The sequence below is a fragment of the Microplitis mediator genome, chromosome 7, assembly GCF_029852145.1.
Source record: "Microplitis mediator isolate UGA2020A chromosome 7, iyMicMedi2.1, whole genome shotgun sequence".
Taxonomy (NCBI): Eukaryota; Metazoa; Arthropoda; class Insecta; order Hymenoptera; family Braconidae; genus Microplitis; species Microplitis mediator.
Genome location: NC_079975.1, coordinates 22,147,916 through 22,169,108, shown reverse-complemented (window position 1 = coordinate 22,169,108; position 21,193 = coordinate 22,147,916). Strand labels below are relative to the sequence as shown.

The 21,193-nt window shown below is 28.6% G+C and overlaps 1 protein-coding gene across 4 annotated transcripts; it reads left to right on the top strand.

The window, feature by feature from the left end:
- The first annotated feature begins 262 nt into the window (after nucleotides 1–262).
- LOC130670712 (V-type proton ATPase 116 kDa subunit a 1) lies at nucleotides 263–20,239 on the top strand. 4 transcript variants are annotated; one of them, XM_057474140.1, is made up of 11 exons: nucleotides 263–461; nucleotides 526–674; nucleotides 1,749–2,054; nucleotides 8,298–8,398; nucleotides 9,350–9,367; nucleotides 11,999–12,125; nucleotides 12,197–12,373; nucleotides 13,545–13,757; nucleotides 13,828–15,016; nucleotides 17,248–17,419; nucleotides 17,490–20,239. In XM_057474140.1, the coding sequence occupies exons 2-11, from the start codon at nucleotides 558–560 to the stop codon at nucleotides 17,590–17,592; spliced, it is 2,523 nt and encodes an 840-aa protein (XP_057330123.1). In that variant the 5' UTR covers nucleotides 263–461; nucleotides 526–557; the 3' UTR covers nucleotides 17,593–20,239. The 4 variants fall into 4 exon arrangements, with proteins under 4 accessions (XP_057330123.1, XP_057330124.1, XP_057330127.1 ...); XM_057474141.1 differs by lacking the exon at nucleotides 9,350–9,367 and having other exon boundaries at nucleotides 264–461; XM_057474144.1 differs by lacking the exons at nucleotides 8,298–8,398; nucleotides 9,350–9,367 and adding an exon at nucleotides 4,679–4,731 and having other exon boundaries at nucleotides 264–461.
- Nucleotides 20,240–21,193: the final 954 nt, after the last annotated feature.

Below are 21,193 nucleotides of genomic sequence, written 5' to 3'. Positions count from 1 at the left end.
ATTATTATTATTATTATTAAAATTAAAATTAAGTTTCATGAAATGGCGGGTGTTTAAAAAATCCCGCGCTTTTAATTTGAATTATTTTTTATTATTTTTATTAAATAATTAATTAATTAATATAACAATTAATCATTTAAAATAAATTTTGAATAGAAGCAAAATAAAATTTAAATTTATATAAATATTTGACATTTTAAAATTTGAATTGAATCTGACAGGCGGCAGCAGTAGCGCGCGCCATTTTGAATAGTTTAAAAATGGCGTATGTACGTGATCCTCTTAACTCGTGACCATTATCCCCATTATCGATTTTTTAATTAACGTACATTGTAATTTAGTGTGTGTGTCAGTATCAGTGTGATTCCTGGGTTTGGTTGTAACCGACATCGCCCAAAAGAGCCAGATAATAAATATCTGGATATTTAATAAAATAAATTATTTATTTTATTTACATCTTTGTACGTCTTTGTTATCTAGTTTTATCTCACTATCAAATATTTATTTAACATTTTATGATTGTAGGATATTTGTATCTGAATTTATAAACTAAGAAAATGGGCTCGCTTTTCCGAAGTGAGGAAATGACCTTGTGTCAGCTCTTTTTGCAAAGTGAAGCTGCTTATGCTTGTGTTTCTGAACTAGGAGAACTTGGACTTGTGCAATTTCGTGACGTAAGTTTTTTATATTCAAATATTTTTTTTTTTTTTTTCAAAAGACAATTTATTATCTTGTCAATACTTGAGTTTTATTATCAGGAATTTTTGGAGTAATTTTTACTACAAACTTCTTTAATTTTATTCAAGTAATTAGTACTGAGTCATATGACTAGACACAACCTTGAAAAATTAACACGCCCAAATAACTTCATTTTTTCATTGATTTAATTATTTATTAATTTTAATATTTCTGAAGTTAGCACACGTCTAATAATTTTTGAATTTTTTTTTGAAATACAATACATTAAAAAAAATTGATTTAAAAAAATTGCACTTAAACATTTGTAAATTTTCTACACATGCATATTTTTAGTTTTTTTGTTTTGTATTTTATTTGTAGAAAAAAATATTCGAAAATTTTTAATCATCTGTTAACTTTAGGATCATAAGTTAGAAGTCAATTAACAATTTTTGAATTGTTTTTTTCAACATCAATTACAAAAGAAAAAAAAGAAAAAGAAAAATATGCATGTGTAGAAAAATAAAAAATCTATGGGTGCAATTTTTTAAAATAATTTTTTTTTTATAATTTATTGTTCCTTGAAATATCAAAAAATTACTAGACGCCTAATTTATTCTTAAGTTAGAAGACAATTAATAATTTTTGAATTTTTTTTTTAACATCAATAAAAAAAAAAAACTAAAAATATGCATGTGTAGAAAATTAAAAAATCTATGGGTGCAATTTTTTAAAATATTTTTTTTTTATAATTTATAATTTTGAAAGAAATCCAAAAATTATTAGACGTCAGCTAATTTATGATCCTGAAGTTACAAGACAATTAACAATTTTTGAATTTTTTTTTTCAATATCAATTTCCAAAAAAAAAAAACTAAAAATATGCACATGTAGAAAATTTAACTGCCATCAAATGTCCTAGTAATTTTTTTTTTTTTAAATAAATTTCTATTTAAAATTTTTATAAAAAAAAGCTTTAAATAAATTACAGTCCCTAGTTTTTAAAATATTCACTAATTAAAAAACTCCGAAAAAAAAATAAATATATATATAAATAAATATAATTACAGTTAAATCCTGATGTCAATGCATTCCAACGTAAATTTGTCAATGAAGTCCGTCGTTGTGACGAAATGGAACGTAAATTACGTTATCTGGAGAAAGAAATTAAGAAGGACGGGATCCCAATGCTGGACACTGGAGAAAATCCAGAAGCACCACAACCCCGTGAGATGATTGATTTAGAAGCGACATTCGAGAAACTAGAAAATGAACTACGGGAAGTTAATCAAAATGCCGAGGCGTTAAAGAGAAATTTTTTAGAGCTCACTGAACTCAAGCACATTCTACGTAAGACTCAGGTCTTTTTCGATGAGGTAAAAATAATCAAACCAATTTATTATATATATATTTATTTGATAAAACTAATAACGACTAATTATAATTAATAATCATTATACTTTTAAAAAATCCATGGCTAATTTTCTTAACGATACGAATTATTATGAATAATTTATTTTTTATTAATTAACTAAGTGGCTAATTGATTTATTTATTTTATTAAAGTTATGATGAATGAGCATGAATATATAAAATTGCTAATCGCGCATTTGGCTCAATGTTTTATTATGAGACTTTATTTTTGCTATGCGCAATTACACGCAAGAAATTATATTTTTAATAAACATGTCAAAAATCTAGCACCGCACTCAGAAATATTATAAATAATTAATAAATATAAATACTGATTACATGGTAAATTAATCGACAAGTTAAAAATTTCTAGATGAATCGTCAATTACAATAATTAATAATTAATTTATTAATAATTTAGTGATTTTAGGATTAATGTTAGTGTTGCCAACTAACAATATTGTTGCAGTGTTTTAATAATTAATACAAATTATTTTAATTACATTTTTATTTATTATTGGAATTATTTTTACTGGTAAAGTAACAAACTCGATATCCGATCACGTTCAATGTAAATTTAAATGTAGTCTTACACAGAAAAATCGAATTTTTTTGCGCGAAAAATTTCACTCGCCCCAAGAAAATTTTTAAATTATAAATTGAAAACAAAAGTTTCCTTAAGTCTGGAAAAAATTTACTGGCGCCAAAAATTTTCTATCCAACTCTGGGGCACTGCTAGCACTAGCAACGTTGAAATTCTTCAGCGATTTAAATCGAAGACTCTCAGAACCATCATCAATGCACCGTGGTTCGTATCCAACAAAACTCTTCACAAGGATTTATGTAGCCACAGTCAAAGAGGAAATCTCGCGGTACAGCACAGAATATCAAGTCAGACTCCGCAAACATCCGAATTTATTAGTGAAAGACATCATAGAGCACAGAAGTGAACCCACACGCCTTAAGCGTATCAAGACCCTGGACCTTCCACAGCGCTTCTGATATTCCTCCCGCATTAGAGTATCTTGCCATTGGGTAAAGTTCTAATCGCCACGTTTTACTTCTTCATCCCAATTATTTATTGTCAATAGACAGATTGGAGTTACTCATTTAATAAATTAAAAAAAAAAAATTTTTTTCGCCTCAGAAAAATATTAAATTATGAATTGAAAACAAAAATTTCCTTAGGACTGGAAGAAATTTAATGGCGCCAGAAATTTTCTCGTTTCAAAAATTTTTTTTCGCTTCAAAAAAATTTTTACTTACCCTAAGTAATAAATTTGTTACATTATGATCTAAAAAGTTTCTTAGGACTAAAAAAAATTTATTGGCGCAAGAAATTTTCTCTCCAAAAAGTTTTGTTTCCAATTTCATAATGTAAAAATTTTCTTCGGTCGAGTAAAACTTTTTCGCGCCAAAAAATTTAATTTTTCTGTGTAGTGAACTATAAATTAATTAATTAAATTTTTTTTTTATTTATTTGACAGATAAAATGTCAAATCATATTTTTTATTACCTACTACGTTCAACTAGTATTCAAAATTAATTTTTAAATTAAACTTTGATATTATTAGTCAGGATGTAGGCTCAACAAATTAAACAGCAAAAAATTTTAAGTTTCAATCAAAATTGGCGAAGTTTCATAAATCAATGATTTTTTTTTTCAATTTTATGTCATATTTATATGTCAATATATAAATATTATTCTGTTGAGTATTAAAAAAATTTTTTTATCAGCTACTAGTTCATTGAATTTTTTAAATAATAAATAAAAATTTTGATAATTAAATATTTTATTTAAAAAATGTTTGTTTGTTAATTCACTACTCCAGTGAAGGGTAATCGGGTATTGAGTCTCTTACTTTACTTCATAATTTAAAATACTTTTAAATAAAAAAAAATTCGATTTGAAATGAATTATTAAAAAATATTTAAAATGAATGATAAATTAAAATAATTTGTATTGATAAAATATATATGAAAATGCTGAATATGGAGATGTCATGTCACAGATGGCAGACCCAAGCCGCGAGGAAGAACAAGTAACTCTTTTGGGTGAGGAGGGCCTCCGCGCTGGCGGCCAGGCTCTTAAACTCGGGTAATTAATTGTGGTGCTAATTTCAAAGTTATATGATCTTTATTTAATTTATCAATAAATATAACGATAAATATTTATTGTAAAATTAAATCACTAATTTTTATTCTCATTATTTTTTTTTTTATTATTTTTATTTCACATAAAATATTTAAATTTAATATCAAAGATCATTGAGCTTTACAACTTAAAATTCATATGACCGAATCACATGCATGTCATTATATTACATAAATATAATAAATCCACTTATGCACAGCACAAATGTGATCTCGGTCTCGAGTCCTATCCTGTAAAGAATTTAAATTTTTATATACTTGGAAAATCAGGCAGTCGATCAATTTCTTTTTTTTTTGTTGGAAAATTGACTGAATTATCACTAGAATTGGGAGTAATTATTAATTGAAAGGTATTTGAATAGACGGTGCACCACAAGGCTTATTATTTATTTGAAAATTGTGCACAATAAGTCAGTGTATTGTATAATTACAGCACCTGTACACTGCTGCAGACACCGTAGGATCTCACTATAGGAACCCCCTCAGGCAAGCTGTTATCAACCGTTATTTTTTAATGTTTGCTGATATGACCCTTTTTTTATTCATTTATTTATTTATTTATATGTAATTAATATTTTAATCTGCAAGTACACGAGTCCTATAATTTTTTAAAAATAGTTTTACTTTAATTCTGAATTTAAATAGTTTATTACTCAGAAATTTTTACATAAAATTTGATACAAAGAAAGAGGATATTTTTGTAAATATTTTTTCGGAATACCTTCTTTATTAAAATTCTTAAAATTTGTGACATTATTGAGCACCATTTCAAGAATATTCTGATAAATTTTCATAAAAAATATTGAAAAATGAGCCACTGATAGTGGGGAGAGACGAGTCATCTCAAAATAAAAGTCTCCATCCCGGAGGCAGGATAACTCATGACTGCCTCATCTGAAATAAAAAAACCAAAAAGATTTCTTTACTACATAAGTTTATCTTAGATTTGAACGAAAGATTTTTTTTTTCAATAACTACTTATTTTTTAATTAAACAAAAGGAAGAATTTTTGGGAAAAATCAGAGTTTTTTTGATTGCACCTTTACCAAAAATTCAAAAATAAATATTTTGTTTACTCCTTCGTTCAAATCCAAGATAAACTTATGTACTAAAGAAATCTTTTTGGTTTTTTGATTCAGATGAAGCAATCATGAGTTATCCTGCCTACGGCATAGACTTTTTTTGAGGTAACTCGGCTCTCATTTTGTTTTTTTACTTTCGTTTCGCGAAAAATGTTCCGATCTTCAGATACATAAAAAGATTTTCTTTTTTTTTTGTATCTTAGATCAGTTGCCCTTCTTAATTTAAATTTAAAAAATAAATTCAAATATTTTTGAACTCGTGTACTTAAAAAAAATTTAATGTTTTGCTGTTGCTAAAACCAAATATTTTTATTTTATTTTACAATTAAAATTAACAAGTTAAATAGAAAAATTTAGATTTGCTGAGGCCTTAAAAAAAAAACATGACTGTTAGCTTTTTTTATTTGATTTTATTTTATTTTTAAAAAAATATAACAGTTGATACAGTTTGACGTGTGTAATTAATACTGATAATAATAATAATAATAATAATAATAAATTTCAAGCTGTATCGAATTTAAAAATCACATAATTAAATCGGCAGCAATAGAATGGCAGCAATAAATAAAATCACTAGCTTTAGATTCACGAAATAAATAGTTGTTAGATTTTTTTTTATATAAAGCCATGTGAATAACAAGAAAATATTATTAATTAATAATTTAAATAATAAAGATGATGATATGGTGGCCATGGGTATGTATATTTATAAATATTTATTCTAATTAACATTTCTTACGCACGTGTCTTTTCATTTTTCAATTTATCACATATTTTTAATTGTTTATTTATTTATCATCATATAAATTAATTACTCGTAAATTAAATTTTTTATGAGAAATTTTTTAAAATTTATGACTACGAATTAAACTCTATTAGTATTTTTTCAAAAATTTTTTCTAACAGTTACAAAAGTTCGTTGTATTGAACTTATAAATTCAAGACAGTGTAGAAATTTGAGTATTTTTTTTTTAATTTAAAAATAACAAACCTTTGTTTTGAATTTAATATCAACGTATTGTTTTTTATTTAAAAATTTTTTTTTGAAATTTTAGTTAATTAAAAAATAACAAATTTTAATATTTACCTTAAAAATTTAAAATATTTAAATAATCATTTGAAAAAAAAAAATTTCATATTAAAGTAAAAGTACATGGATATAAAATTTTAAAATTTTTAAATTTAAGACGAAATTAAAATCGATTTTGTAATTTTTTAAAAATGTAAATAAATTGTTGTATCGGACTTATAAATTCAGGGTGGCCACAAACCGGGAATATCGGGAATTATCAGGGAATTTAGAAAAGTATCCGGGAATTAAATTGAAACAGTTCAAAATTTGAAAAATTTTAAATTATATGGACAGATTTTTGCCATAACGTCTTAACTTATAAGGTTAGTTGAGACGTTATTGCAAAAATCCGTCCATATACTAGTTATAAAAATTAAGGGATATTAAAAAAATTTCAAATTTTAAAGTGATTTTCAACAGGTTGTAACTCGAAGGAAAATGGTCAAACGACAAAAACAAAAAAGACTAATTGTAGCTTCAAGTGTCTAGTTTTCTGATCTGGTCTTTAAATTTTTTTATTACGTGCGGTTCAATTAATTTTTTTCGATAATTATGATTGATTTTTGATTGCTCCGAAACCGTGCATAATAAAAAAATTTAAAGACCCAGTTCAGAAAACTAGACACTTGAAGCTACAATTTGATTTTTTGTTTTTATTGTACGACCATTTTCCTTCGAGTTACAAACTGTTGAAAATCACTTTAAAATTTGAAATTTTTTTAATATCCCTTAATTTTTGTAACCAGTGTATTTTGAATTTATTTAAATCATAAAATTTCTTATTAAATATTTTAACTTATACATTTTTAACATCGAATAATCAAAAGTAGGCAATATTAATTTATTTTATTGCCATTTTTTATGGTTTCTCGCATGATTTAATTATCAAATTTAATTATTAAAAATGAAAATATAATAGAAACTTTGAATATCTAAATGATACGAATAAATTTCTAAATCAGGGAAAAATGTGAAAAACTACACTGGAAAACCGGGAAATATCAGGGAATTTTGAAATCATTTCTTTGTGGCTACCCTGAAATTCAAGACAATGTCGAAATTTGATTTTTTTTTTTTAATTTAAATACAAAAAAATTTTATTTTGAATTTAATATCAACATATTTTTACTTTTACTTTTATATTTTTTTGTTATTTAAATAAATTTTTTTAATACTCCTGCTTATTTAAAAATATAAAAAATTTTTTACTTTAATTTCTATATGAAAAAATTTTAATATTTACCTTAGCAATTAAAAATTTGATAAAAAAAAATGTGAATTTTTTGTATTATATATTAAAATTTTTTAATTTTATAAAATTTTACTCATATTTAAATAGTAAGAATTCAAATATATTTTCACACGTGATATTAATTAAATATATGATGATAAATCAAAGCCTCGTATTGCTAGCGCCATGTCTTAGTCTTTATCTAATTGCTTATTTTTTATTTTTATTTTTGTGTACCTGCATAGCTACCAGATTTTTGTCATTGTTTATTTGTGTGACCTAGTAGTTTAAAAACAAAAATAAAAAACATACATACATAAATATATAAAAAGAAAAATTTACTAATTATTACATCGGGCCCGTTGTTTAATCAAAATGCCAATGGATTTTTAAAAAAAATTATAATTATTTTCAGAGTTTTTTTTTAAATATCAATTGCCAATTGAGCCAAAAAATAACTCACTTGTCAATTAATATTTGAATTACAATAAATTAATAAATCTTCAGTCATTTAATTATAAATTAATCGATTGGTAATTCGAATGATTGAAGATAAATTTAAAAAAATTTCTAATTATTTTCTGATTTAATTTAAAATTGAGTTGTGGTCCGGTGTAAATAAATACAGTGTGTTAATGTGGTTGTGTCTTGTCTGTTGTGTCGTCAGCAAGAGCACGCAGGCTTGAACCCCACCGAGTCCATGACACGCGCGTTGATTAGTGATGATAATATCGCCCGCCAGTCCGCCCTTGGTCCTGTCCAGTTGGGGTACGTACCTTCTCTCATCCTTGTTCAAATAAATAACAAACAAACTAAACCACCTGATCTTATCTGACCCAATCTGATCAGATTTTGTTCTACTTGTCACTTGCCCTGTCTTTGTCTAAAGTCTCAGTCTAAACCTGTAGCTTATGATCTGATCCTGACATTCAGAATAACTCAGTAATCAGCAATAACTCTAAATATACATTATATATATAAATATATCGCGCTACTAATTCCAAAAGGACATACTTTTATTCGACCTTTTGACTTTAGTCACTGAGTTTGGTACCAAAAGGGCGTAAATTTTTTTTTTTAATTACTAATCATAGTAGACTTATTTTAAAGATGAAAATTGGAAAAAATTTTGAAAACCAGAGCTCGTATAATTTAATCTACACTTTAAATATTTAAATCCGAATTCACTGTTACTTTGAGTTCCGGAGTCAATGAAAAGTCATTCTGCTTTTGGAGTAAATAGGGAACTTTTTCAGCGGAGTGATTTCGGAGTAATCTGGATTTTATTCAAATTCGCATTCACTCCAATTTGGAGTTTTATTTTTAAAATGAACTCCCCTTTGGAGTAAATTTTACTCCAACAGGATTTAATAAATAAACAGTCACCCGCTCCGAATCCTCTCCGTTACTCGGAGTTCCGGAGTCAATAAAAAATTAATTTGTATTCGGAGTAAATAGGGAATTTTTTTTACAGATGAGTGATTTCAGAGTAATCTGGATTTTATTTAAATTCGCATTCATTCTGAAAATTTTTTAGTGTCTGTGCCCTGTTAGCTTTCAAAATTTTTAGCTACAAAATAAGTCTACAGAATGATTGGCAATGAAAATATAAATTCTACGCCCTCTCGGCTTCAAAAAGTTTCCTGAAGCCAAAAGGGCGTAAAAATATGAGACCTTTTGGAATTAGTAACGCGATACATTAATTGTTAATTATTTCAGAAAACTTCAATCAACATGGTAAAGTTATTTACTTTTTTGTTGTTAATTTAAAATAATTAAAATAACACAGCTATAAAATTAATTGGTAATTAAAATTATTTAAAAATTAATAAATATGTGTCTAGTAAATGCTTGAGTTGAACGTGTCCCTGTATCTCTTACTTTTATTTGCTAGATTATTAAATTAAATAATTTTAAATAATTATTTTTTTAATTGTAGTTTCCCTAAATATTTATTATTTACATCTGATGGAATCTTTGGAATGTATTTGTAGATTGTTATTATAAAAGCACGGATTATTGAACATCTGTATCGCTTTCACCTCTGTCTAATGCCCAATAAAAATACACACATTAACATTTTTAAACAAAAAGTTATTTCAAGGGTAAGAGGGACAAAAAAATACGGGAATTTATAAATTATAATCCGGGAATACTAAAATTTTTCGCGGTAAAAAATTACTTGAAGGCAATTAGGCAGTGCCCCCGCTTTTTTTAAATATTCATTAACGAACTGTCATAACCGTAGAAAATTTTTATTAATTAATTCAAATATAATTAAAGCATTAATTTAAAAAAGGACAATTTTGCCGAGATATAGATTTTTAAATAAATTAGTTTGAGTTTTTTTTTTTTTAAATTAAAGCCTTAATCGGAAAGAAGACAATGTAGTAGTAATTTCATTGAGGTATACACGGAAAGAAATAGATAATACTGGTTACTGTTCTAAGCAGTAATCGACGAAAAACATAGAGAAAAACACATTTTAATATGGCTGATTGACATTAGAACAGGAGTAAGTAATTTCTAAACACGTACTATTACTTTTTAAACATTATATTGTTTAAAATCTACACGGAGAAAAATGTTGGCTCGATACCTACCAATTTTTATTATGCTGTCGACCAAACTTGAATCAAGAAGGGAAGCATCCAAAAAATTATTATGCTGTATCACAATACTTACTACGCGCGAGAAACTTATCGATAAGCTTTAATAACAATTACTTTCATACATTATAATAGTTGTGATGCGGCATAATAACTTTGGTTCTAGACCAGAATATCCAATGTAAAAAGATCCAATGCAAAAATAACCATGAAAAATATCCAATGGAAAAATATCCATAAGTAATAATTACCACTTGAAATAAATCCGTGTTCAAAAATATCCATAACCGCTTTGCCGATCGGTATCCACTAATTATAAGATTTATTATCAGTAATTATACATTGAATACATTCAAGTTATAATAATCCATCAAAAATATCATATTATTAACATGTTCTATATCTATTTCATGGGCCATTAATAAAAAAATACCCTATTTTCTAACAGTTACAACACATTTGTTTTATCATTATTACATATATAAATATTCATTAAAAAAATCTATATTTTTACAATAATGGTATTAAAAATGTCAATGTATAAATTGTTGTTTTCATATCAATGAACCACTTTTGCAAATAATTATTATTTGCAACCGAATGGCCTAAATATCAAATAATAAAAATTTTTGTATGATCAGTCCTGAGCGTATTTAACGCTTCAGACATGAAAAGATATGACCAGACATGAACAAGCATGGTCAGTTCTGATCATTTTTTCCCGGGTTCCTTAACCTTGATCTATAATCATTAACATTATGGCAAAAACGGTTCCAAGAATTTCTATTTTGGATATTTTTGAGAATTGATTAATTTTATTTGGATATGTTTATTTATGGATAATTTTTTCAATGGATATTATTGCATTGAATATTTTTATGATGGATATTCTGACCAGTCACCAATAACTTTGTATAAGAGCATAATAATTTTTTGGATGCTTCATTTCCCATTTCAAGTTTGGTCGACGATATATTTGGTCGACGGAATTTGATCGATAAAAAAAATTATTTAAAATATTTTTCGTCCCTCAAAATACCTCTTAGTTACCAATACTCTACTCTTTTACTACAACGACATAAAAACATTTTTTACACATGACAATTATTTATAAAATAAAAAATCACCAATTTTTTTTATCTGCATCCACGAGTTATTTGTATTGTTTATAAAAAAAAGTATAAATTACTTGTAGATTTTAGTTGTTTTGAGTAATTATTTTTAAGTGTGGGTTTTAATTATTATTTATTTTTATTTGTTTGTCAGTATTTATTTATGTATTATTGCTGTATTTATTATTTAAAGCATCTTTATATTTATTTAATATAACAAATAAGAGGAATAATTATTTTAAATTATTTTATTTTGTAATTATTATTTAATTACAAGGTATGTAAAACTTAAATATTTTATTTCCTCCATGGCTACATAAAAAAAAATAAATCATCATTAATAATTTATAAACATTTTATTCACTTCCAATGGCTTAATTATTTTTATTCTTTATATTTTTATTCATTCATTTTATTTAATATAAAATATTTATAAATCGATACAGATTGAAAATAGACTAGGGCACTGATGGAGTGTAAGAGCATATAGAGGGACTTAATTTTTCAATGACGACGTGCCGATTTTCATCGTTAACAAAAAAAAAATATTTTCCTCTCTAACAAATCCCAGTCCTCATAAATTTTTATAAGTAATCCAATCATTAGATTGTAGATTAATTAAATTTTTTTTATTTTTTAAAAATTAGTTTCGTCGCCGGTGTTATTCTGAGAGAAAGAATTCCAGCGTTTGAACGCATGCTGTGGCGAGCATGCAGAGGAAACGTATTTTTACGTCAAGCCGAAATTGAATCTCCGTTAGAAGATCCGTCGACTGTAAGATTGTTAATTATTTAATTAATTAATTGGCTAATTATAATTTAATTACTTGTGGTTATTTATTTCAGAGTGACCAAGTCTATAAATCAGTTTTTATAATTTTCTTCCAAGGAGATCAATTGAAAACACGCGTTAAGAAAATTTGTGAAGGATTCCGCGCAACTCTTTACCCATGTCCTGAAGCACCTGCTGATAGACGTGAAATGGCCATGGGTGTTATGACTCGTATTGAAGATTTGAATACTGTAAGATTATTATTATTATTTGTTGATTTAAATGCTCAGTAGGTTATCCCTGGTCGGCTCTACTGACCCGTGTAAAAACAATAACTTCCCAATTTTTCGAAAACCGTCGATTTTCTTAGCGGGAAGTTAAAAATTCCTTCCAATAAATTTCCTGATAGTGAACTTCAAAAATTGAGACAATTCTGAACTTTGAGTTGAAAATTTTTGGAACTAAAGTAATTAAATGTGTAAAAAATTTTCAACTTGTGTCGACTTGCGGGTTTATATTTTTTTTTTTTTGAAATTTTTTAAGCAAAAATTATTTGAATAAAAAATTTTTTGTCAAAAAGTAAAAAAAATACTGAGATTCCCAAAAAGTTATAATAAAAGTCAAAAAATTTTCATGTGCTCGCGTTATTAGAGAAGACTTCTCTGAAAATCCTAGAGAAATTTTTTTCCTTTACTTTCATGTGCTCGCGTTATTCCAGAAGACTTCTCGATGAAAGTTCGAAGAGCTCGAAAATGTATTCACAACAATGTTTTCGAGCTCAAGGAGCTCGTAAGCAGCGGGAAGTTTCGAGGCTGGTCCGCAGGGTCAACCGATAGACAGATTTTTTTAATGTTCTTCAAATCAAATGATTTTTGCTCAAAAAATAAAAAAAACGCGCAGGAAAAACCTGTACCAGTTGAAAACATTTCACTTTATAATTTTTTAAAAGTTCCAAAAATGTTCAACTTAAAGTTCAGAATTATCCCAATTTTGAAGTTGACTGTTCAGATGGTCAGCAAGCGCAGCAGGCCAAGTTTCGTTGCCTTGAGTGCGACAGTTTAACCCGGTAGCCTGCGTAAATTTCGCCAATTTCAAACAGGAGATCCTGATATATCTGGTGCTTGTGCTCTTCTTTAACCGCGATGTCATACTCAGCAGTCGCTGAGAACTCAATGACAAATGTCACGAGTGGTTTTATCGAAGAGCACAGTATCAGGTTTGTTGTGGTGAATTTTCCGAGTTGTTGCGAATGTCACTTTCCAATAAATACGGCAGCGGTCATTCTCAACAACTTGCGGAATATCTCCTGGCAGATAAGGCAGCACTGGTGTCTTATCTATACCGTGCGTGTGTCGGTGGCAATAAAGTACTCGTAGTATTATTATTGATTCCAAAAATTGATTGACTTAATAAATTAACCAGGTACTTGGTCAAACTCAAGATCATCGTCACCGCGTGTTGGTAGCAGCAGCGAAGAATTTAAAAAACTGGTTCATAAAAGTCAGGAAAATAAAAGCGATTTACCACACACTCAATCTATTCAATCTGGACGTCACGCAAAAATGTTTGATCGCCGAATGTTGGGTTCCTGTACTCGATATCGAGACAATTCAATTGGCCCTACGTCGGGGAACGGTAATAACTAAATATTTAATTGCTAATTAGTAGTTTGTGAGCTTGAAATAATTAAAAATTAATCAAACAGGAACGTAGTGGAAGCTCAGTACCTCCGATACTGAATCGTATGGAGTCATTTGAAGACCCGCCGACTTACAACCGGACCAACAAATTTACCAAAGGGTTCCAGGCGCTCATCGATGCCTACGGAGTGGCTTCATACCGTGAAATGAACCCGGCACCGTACACTATAGTGACTTTTCCATTTTTGTTCGCCATCATGTTCGGAGACTGCGGCCACGGGTTGATAATGTTATTTTTCGGACTATGGATGGTCTTGAAAGAAAAGCCTCTGTCTGCCCAAAAGTCCGACAATGAAATATGGAACATTTTCTTCGGTGGTCGGTACATAATATTCCTCATGGGAGTCTTCTCCACATACACCGGTCTCATTTACAACGACATGTTCTCGAAATCTCTTAACATATTCGGGTCTTACTGGTCAGTCAACGAAGACTGGAAGACCATAAGCACAAACAAAGGCCTGTCATTAGACCCAATTCCAGATTACGCCGGGTATCCTTATCCTCTTGGTATGGACCCGGTCTGGCAGCTGGCGGAAAACAAAATAATATTTTTGAATTCATACAAAATGAAAATATCAATAATATTCGGGATAATCCACATGTTGTTTGGTATAGTGGTCGGTCTGAAAAATCACCTGTACTTCAAGAAACCGCTTAATATAATCTGTGAATTTATACCCCAAGTTATTTTCCTGGTATTCTTGTTCCTGTACATGTGTCTGATGATGTTCATAAAATGGACGTCGTACGCCGCGACCAACAAGGACCCGTACGGAACCCACTGCGCGCCCTCTATTCTGATCACATTCATCAACATGGTCCTGTTGGCTTCTCCGAAGGTCAAAGACCCCAAGGACCCGTGCGAGGAATTCATGTACGGCGGGCAGTTTGGGCTCCAGAGATTCTTGGTAGTGATTGCGCTGCTCTGCGTACCGGTCCTGCTGCTCGCGAAGCCCATCATGATAATGCGCGGACGCAAACAGCATCAGCAGTTGAACAATCACGGGCAAGAGAATGGAGATGTCGAGGGTGCGGGTGCTGTTGTGCAGAATCCGGTCCACAGAGAAGAGGAAGAAGAGATGAGTGAAATTTTTATTCACCAGGGCATACATACTATTGAGTATGTACTCGGCAGTATTTCGCACACTGCTTCTTATCTACGTCTTTGGGCTCTTTCACTTGCTCATGCTCGTAAGTTTTTCTTTTATCTTACAAGGGTGCAAATAAATATTACTAACTAATTATTCATGTTAATTAGAATACTTAAATTTTAATTTATTTATTTATGACGTATTCGGCTGCTTACTCTCGTCCAAGTAGACACAGAACTTTGAGCTATCATACAATTGTCTAAAAAAGGACAAGACAAATTTTACTTTGCTGCAAAATCAAGTTTTCTTCAATAAATAAGACGTACAGATGTTGGTCCTAGGAGTCATAGAAAATTTTCTTCTTTTTCCCGCATTGAAAAATTCATCTCAATTGACAAGTCGTTCAGATGACATTTGATTATTATTTATTATCAACTTTTTGCTGCCGTTTGTCTCAAGTTTTTTAAGCAGATATTTTTTTGATGACAAATATCTGATTATTTTGTTAATGTTTTGGTGCCTTTTCGATAAATCAAAATTTTTCGGGGTTGCTCCGAGTAGCCCAGTAGCTGCCGAACACGTCATTAAATTATTCATTGCCCAAGTAGCACACTTGCCTTTTAGACATCTATAGGATATCAGTTTTTAGGCTACTGTTTGACATATCGATAAGGCACCAACATGTTGACAAAACGATCAGAAATTTATGTCGACGAATAAATATCGACTTAAAAGACTTGACACAAGAGACGACAAAAAGTAAATTACAAATAGTGGTAAAATAAGTCATCTAAATGACTTTTTAATTGACATAAGACAGGAAAAATAACACAAATTTTCTCTGTCTCCGGAACCAACATTTGCATGTCGTATTTATACCAAAAAAGGTGACTTTGAGACAGAAAAAAATTTGTCTTATCTTTTTAAAAGACATTTTAAAGTTGACTCTGTGCTACTCGGATGATTTTTAAATTATTTTAAATTTTTCTAATAATTCAAATATGATGAGTTTTTAAATTGTTAAAAAAATTCAAAATTGTAAAAAAAATTTTTACATTTTTTCACATGTGGGTAAAAATTTAATTTCAGAAATTCAAACTAAATAATATCAAAACGAAGAAATAATTCCAATTATTAAATTCACACAATAATAATAATAATAATAATTGATTCGATTTGACCCTGGTTAAAAATACTGATTGAAAAGAATTAAAAAGCGGTCACTCCATGCAAACTGTATATCTATATATACAAACAAAAGAATTGAAATTATTGAAAGGAATTCGAATTTCATCATTTTTAATTCTTTTCAATCAATATTTTTGGTAATGGTCTATAATCGGGGCTCCACCTGTTTATATCAAGCAAAAATCCAAATATAGACAAATCGCTTTGAAACCAATTTCATTCTCAAGCATTTGTCGGCGGATTAAAGATATAATTGCATCTTTAGGTGTTGTTTGAGCCTTAATAAGTTATAAGTGTATACCAAAGGTATAAATTATGCTTGATTTAGATGTTAGATCATGAATTTTCAGTTCCGTGCAACACTGCATTATTTGACATATTTTTCATTTCATTCTGTGTATTGACTCTTAAGTCAAACACTAAAATTTAAGGCATATGCCTAATTGCCATAATTTCTGTAGTTTCGTCCTAAGTACGTTAACGGACTCGTCAGTAAGGCTATGTTAACGCACTCTTGCCTTAGACTACATCTCTTACCAGTACGAGCCGGCGTAAAATTGTGTTGTGGGTTTCAGCCAGACACTATACTAGCAAAGGAAGGCGGATACCGTCCAAACTACTTGCAACTAAATGTTAGGTGAGCTGTTGTACACCGTTTAAGTATTGAAATAACAGAAATATGCCAATTTTCACTGTACAAGAGTTCAAAAAATCTTTGTAGCTCTTAGTTAGACCTTTCTATCACCACCGTCCATCTTACGGTATTAATAAAATTAATTATTTATATTTATTAGAAAATTTATTAAAATTTATTTTGGAAAATTTGCATGATTTTATGTTATCAATTTTGTACACTCTGATTGCAAGGTTCAGATAGATATCCAGTGTTGGAGACAAAAACACATACAGAAAATTTAATCCGCCGTGTAGCTGAACACGTGGAAAAAGTTTAATTATAGATATTTAAGGTGTAAGCACTTGGAACTTTGAAAAATAGGTGGAGCCCCACTTCTAGACCATTACCATATTTTTAAACAGGGGATTCAAAAATTATTTTACACTCCTAATTGATGTTTATTTACCAAAATTTGTTAAAAAAAAAAATGCGAGTATTAAATCTAGTAAATGATTTTTTTTTTACAGAATTATCTGAAGTATTATGGAACATGGTGATGAGAATTGGGCTCACAAGCGGTGACTGGTTCGGAGGAGTTGTACTGTGGGTATTATTTGCCTTCTGGGCAGTACTGACTGTCGGGATTTTGGTACTCATGGAAGGATTGTCCGCTTTCCTTCACACCCTACGTCTCCATTGGTAAATAAATTTAAAAAAAAACGAATTTTTTTTTACGAGCAATTACTTAAAAAAACGATAATTTTTCTAGGGTCGAGTTCCAGAGCAAATTCTACGGAGGTACCGGCTATACTTTCAGCCCATTTTCCTTCGAAGTTATTTTAGACTCCGCTCAGGCCACTCCCGAGGAGTGAATATAATAATAATAATTATTATTATTATCAGTATCAGTAGCTGTAGATGTTCAATGTCTACGCATTAAATTCAATTTAATAAAAGCCGGTTTGTTCTAAAGATAAATATCTATCGGTGATTAAATGATTAAGTGAATAAATAAAAAGTAAAATTAAAAATCAATATTTCTTTTAAAATAGTCAATAGATCTGATGAAATATTTAAATGTTGTAACTAAATGATTATTTAAATGCATGTTATATTTTATTAAATTTATCTTCAATGGCAGTATGTACGTTATCAATAAAAATGTTTAATGTTCTTCAATTTATTTTATATGTTTATAGTTATATTTAGTAGCCCAAGGAGCACACGGCTGAGACATCTATAAGATAGCAGTTTTGAGGCTGTTTTTTTGACCTATCGATAAGATACCAAAATGTTTACAAAGCGATCAGAAATTTGGGTCGGCGAAAAAAGATCTGCTTAAGGGGGAAGCTGGTCTGAGATATAAAAAAAAGGGCATATTTTTGTGATTTTTTTTCAGAGTACCTCCGTTATTGAAATTCGTAAAATTTGTGACATTATTGAGCATCATTCCAAGAATATTCTGTGAAATTTTCATAAAAAAATATTGAAAAATAAGCCAGTGGTAGTAGGGAGAGACGAGTCACAAAAAAAAGTCTCTATGCCGTAGGCAGAATAACTCATGACTGCCTCATCTGAAATCAAAAAACCAAAAAGATTTCTTTAGTACATAAGTTCATCTTGGATTTGAACGAAGGAATAAACAAAATATCCATTTTTGAATTTTTGGTAAAGGTGCAATCAAAAAACTCTGATTTTTCACAAAAATTCTTCCTTTTGTTTAATTAAAAAATAAGTAATTGAAAAAAAAAATCCTTCGTTCAAATCTAAGATAAACTTGTGTACTAAAGAAATCTTTTTGGTTTTTTGATTTCAGATGAGGCAGTCATGAGTTATCCTGCCTACGGCATGGAGACTTTTTTTGAGGTGACTCGTCTCTCCCTACTACCACTGGCTTATTTTTTAATATTTTTTTATGAAAATTTAGCAGAACATTCTTGGAATGATACTTAATCATGTCACAAATTTTGAGAATTTTAATAACGGAAGTACTCTGAAAAAAAAATGACAAAAATATCCTCTTTATACCTCAGACCAGCTTCTCCCCTTGAAGTTGTCTCTGTACTACTTGAAAATCATTAAAAGACATTTTAAAACAATACCCCCTCTCTACTTTTTGAAAGTATTTAATGACTGATCTGTCATCCGTATAAAAATTTTTCTAATTAATTAAAAAAAAGCTAAAGCATTAATTGAAAAAAAGCCACGTAGGCAATCTCGCCAAAATATAAATTAAAAAAAAATCATTAATAGTTGCTCTCAATTGGGAGTTGAACAAAATTTGGAAAATAAATTTCAGCAAAATCTTCATGTCAATATCATAATTCGAAATGTCAAATTTTCTATATTTGGATTAGCGGGACTACATTTTGGTTTTTTACCCCCACAATCAAGGCGCATGTCTTAGATATTCAATTTATATGGTGGGGGTAAAAAACCAAAACGCAGTCTCATTCATCTGACTACAGTATAATAGTATATTGTACACCTAGTGCGGTAAGTTGTCGATTACCCACGAGAGCAAAGTTGAGCGCACGAACGAAGTGACTCATTTGCTCGTGTGGGTAATCGACAACACCGCACAAATTGAACATACTTTTTTTTATTATTAATGCGATATGAGTACTATTTAGTGCTCGCTGTTTTGTTCGTCAAGTAGCTTTTTGCTGATTCAACTGTTGCCACGACATTTATGTACGTTATACGATTATCTGCATGTGACAAGTAAATTTGAGTGCGACAAGTTTACTCATTTCGTTTGTGCGCTCAACTTTGCTCTCGTGGGCAATCGACAACTTACCGCACTAGTTGTACAATATACTATTACCAAATAGTAATTTTGATAATTCATTGTTTTAAAAAAGACTGTATATATTTTTTTTTTGTTATTATTATTTTGCTTGTACCCTGAGGCTTAAAATACTTTTGCTGATAAAAATTAAACTTTTAGACGCAATTATAAATTTTTATCAGAAAATATTTCATGGGTTTTTTGAAAGTGACGAGCGTAAAGTTAGTTTACAAAAATCATTTATTGAGTAAATTTATTAAGTAAATAAAATAACTAGTAATTTAAATTTACAATTTTTTCATTGTTTTAATAAAATGTATAAAATTTTTTTAATTTTCATTATCACGGTTTTGTTAGTCGTAATAATCGACAGCACATTTTTAAATCGTAATTGCGCTTATCGAGGACAATTGGTAATATTTTTAAATCAAAATTTTAATACTTAAACAAGATACGGAAGTTGGAGCTTTAAATATATGATAAAATGTGCAAAATATAATAATTAGTCTTATAACGGAACAGATAAAAGACTTTAAGTTTTTTATTTCGACATTAATTTAAAAAAAAAAAAACTAAAAATATGCACATGTAGAAATTTAAAAAAACTGCAGATGCAATTTTTTAAAATATTTTTTTTTAATAATTTGTCGTTTTTAAAAAAATCTGGAAATTTGTATTCTAATAATTGTTTGTAAATAAATAAATAAATAAATAAATAAAAATTGTAAGACGTCGGTTTATTTTAGAATTATTTTTTACCGAAATTCGTAAAGTCAAACTTTAAGTTCTGATCTGTTTCAAATTAAAAATTCTACATGTCGAACTTTTTTTATTTTTTTTGTGATACCGGTTAGCTGACGTCTAATGATTTTTGGAATTCATTCAAAACCATAAATTATGAAAAAAAAAAATATATAAAAAAATTGCACTTGTAGTTTTTTTTAATTTTCTACACGTGCATTTTTTTTTGTAATTGATGTTGAAAAAAAAAATTAAAAAATTGTTAATTGTCTTCTAACTTTAGGATCATAAATTAGCCACAAATTTTTTGATATTCTAAGGAACGATAAATTATAAAAAAAAAAATTGCACCTATAGCTTTTTGAATTTTCTACATGTGCATTTTTTTTATTTTTTTTATTTTTTGTAATCAATGTTAAAAAAAAAATCCCAAAATTTTTAATTGTCATTTTTTGTTAGTATCAATTTTTTACGAGCACTGACTTCAGAATCTTAATTATTTCCATTCAAAATAAATTAAATATCACTAATTATTATTTAAAATTACAGTGTTCTAATTCATTGCGACCATGCTGCAGAGGACACGGCGTATGTCATCTCGTTGCTTATTATCATTCATGGTGTTCTTGATACATATTTATACTCATATTTATTTAAAAATAAAAATTTTAACTTGAATTATTTTGTCTAATTTTTAAAATTACATGGCTACGTTGTCATCGATTAGAAAATCTTATCACGTGTCATCCTCCCACTCCCAGTTCTCCCACTAAAATCTCCCATAATAAAAATACACTTAATATAAGTGTACAAGTAGACAAAAAAAACCCAGACCCCCTCTCTTTCCTTATTATCCTGCTCCCTCTTATTTTAAATCCTATCAGCAATGTTATCATTATTTTTATTATTACTGATTCTGTTTCTCTTTCCCCTCCTTTTAA

Bases quoted from the DNA above. Each gene is read 5' to 3' on its own strand.
- LOC130670712 (XM_057474140.1), top strand. From the start codon at position 558: ATGGGCTCGCTTTTCCGAAGTGAGGAAATGACCTTGTGTCAGCTCTTT. The intron at 675-1,748 runs GTAAGTTTTTTA...ATATAATTACAG, and splicing joins GACTTGTGCAATTTCGTGAC to TTAAATCCTGATGTCAATGC. The intron at 12,374-13,544 runs GTAAGATTATTA...TAAATTAACCAG, and splicing joins GTATTGAAGATTTGAATACT to GTACTTGGTCAAACTCAAGA.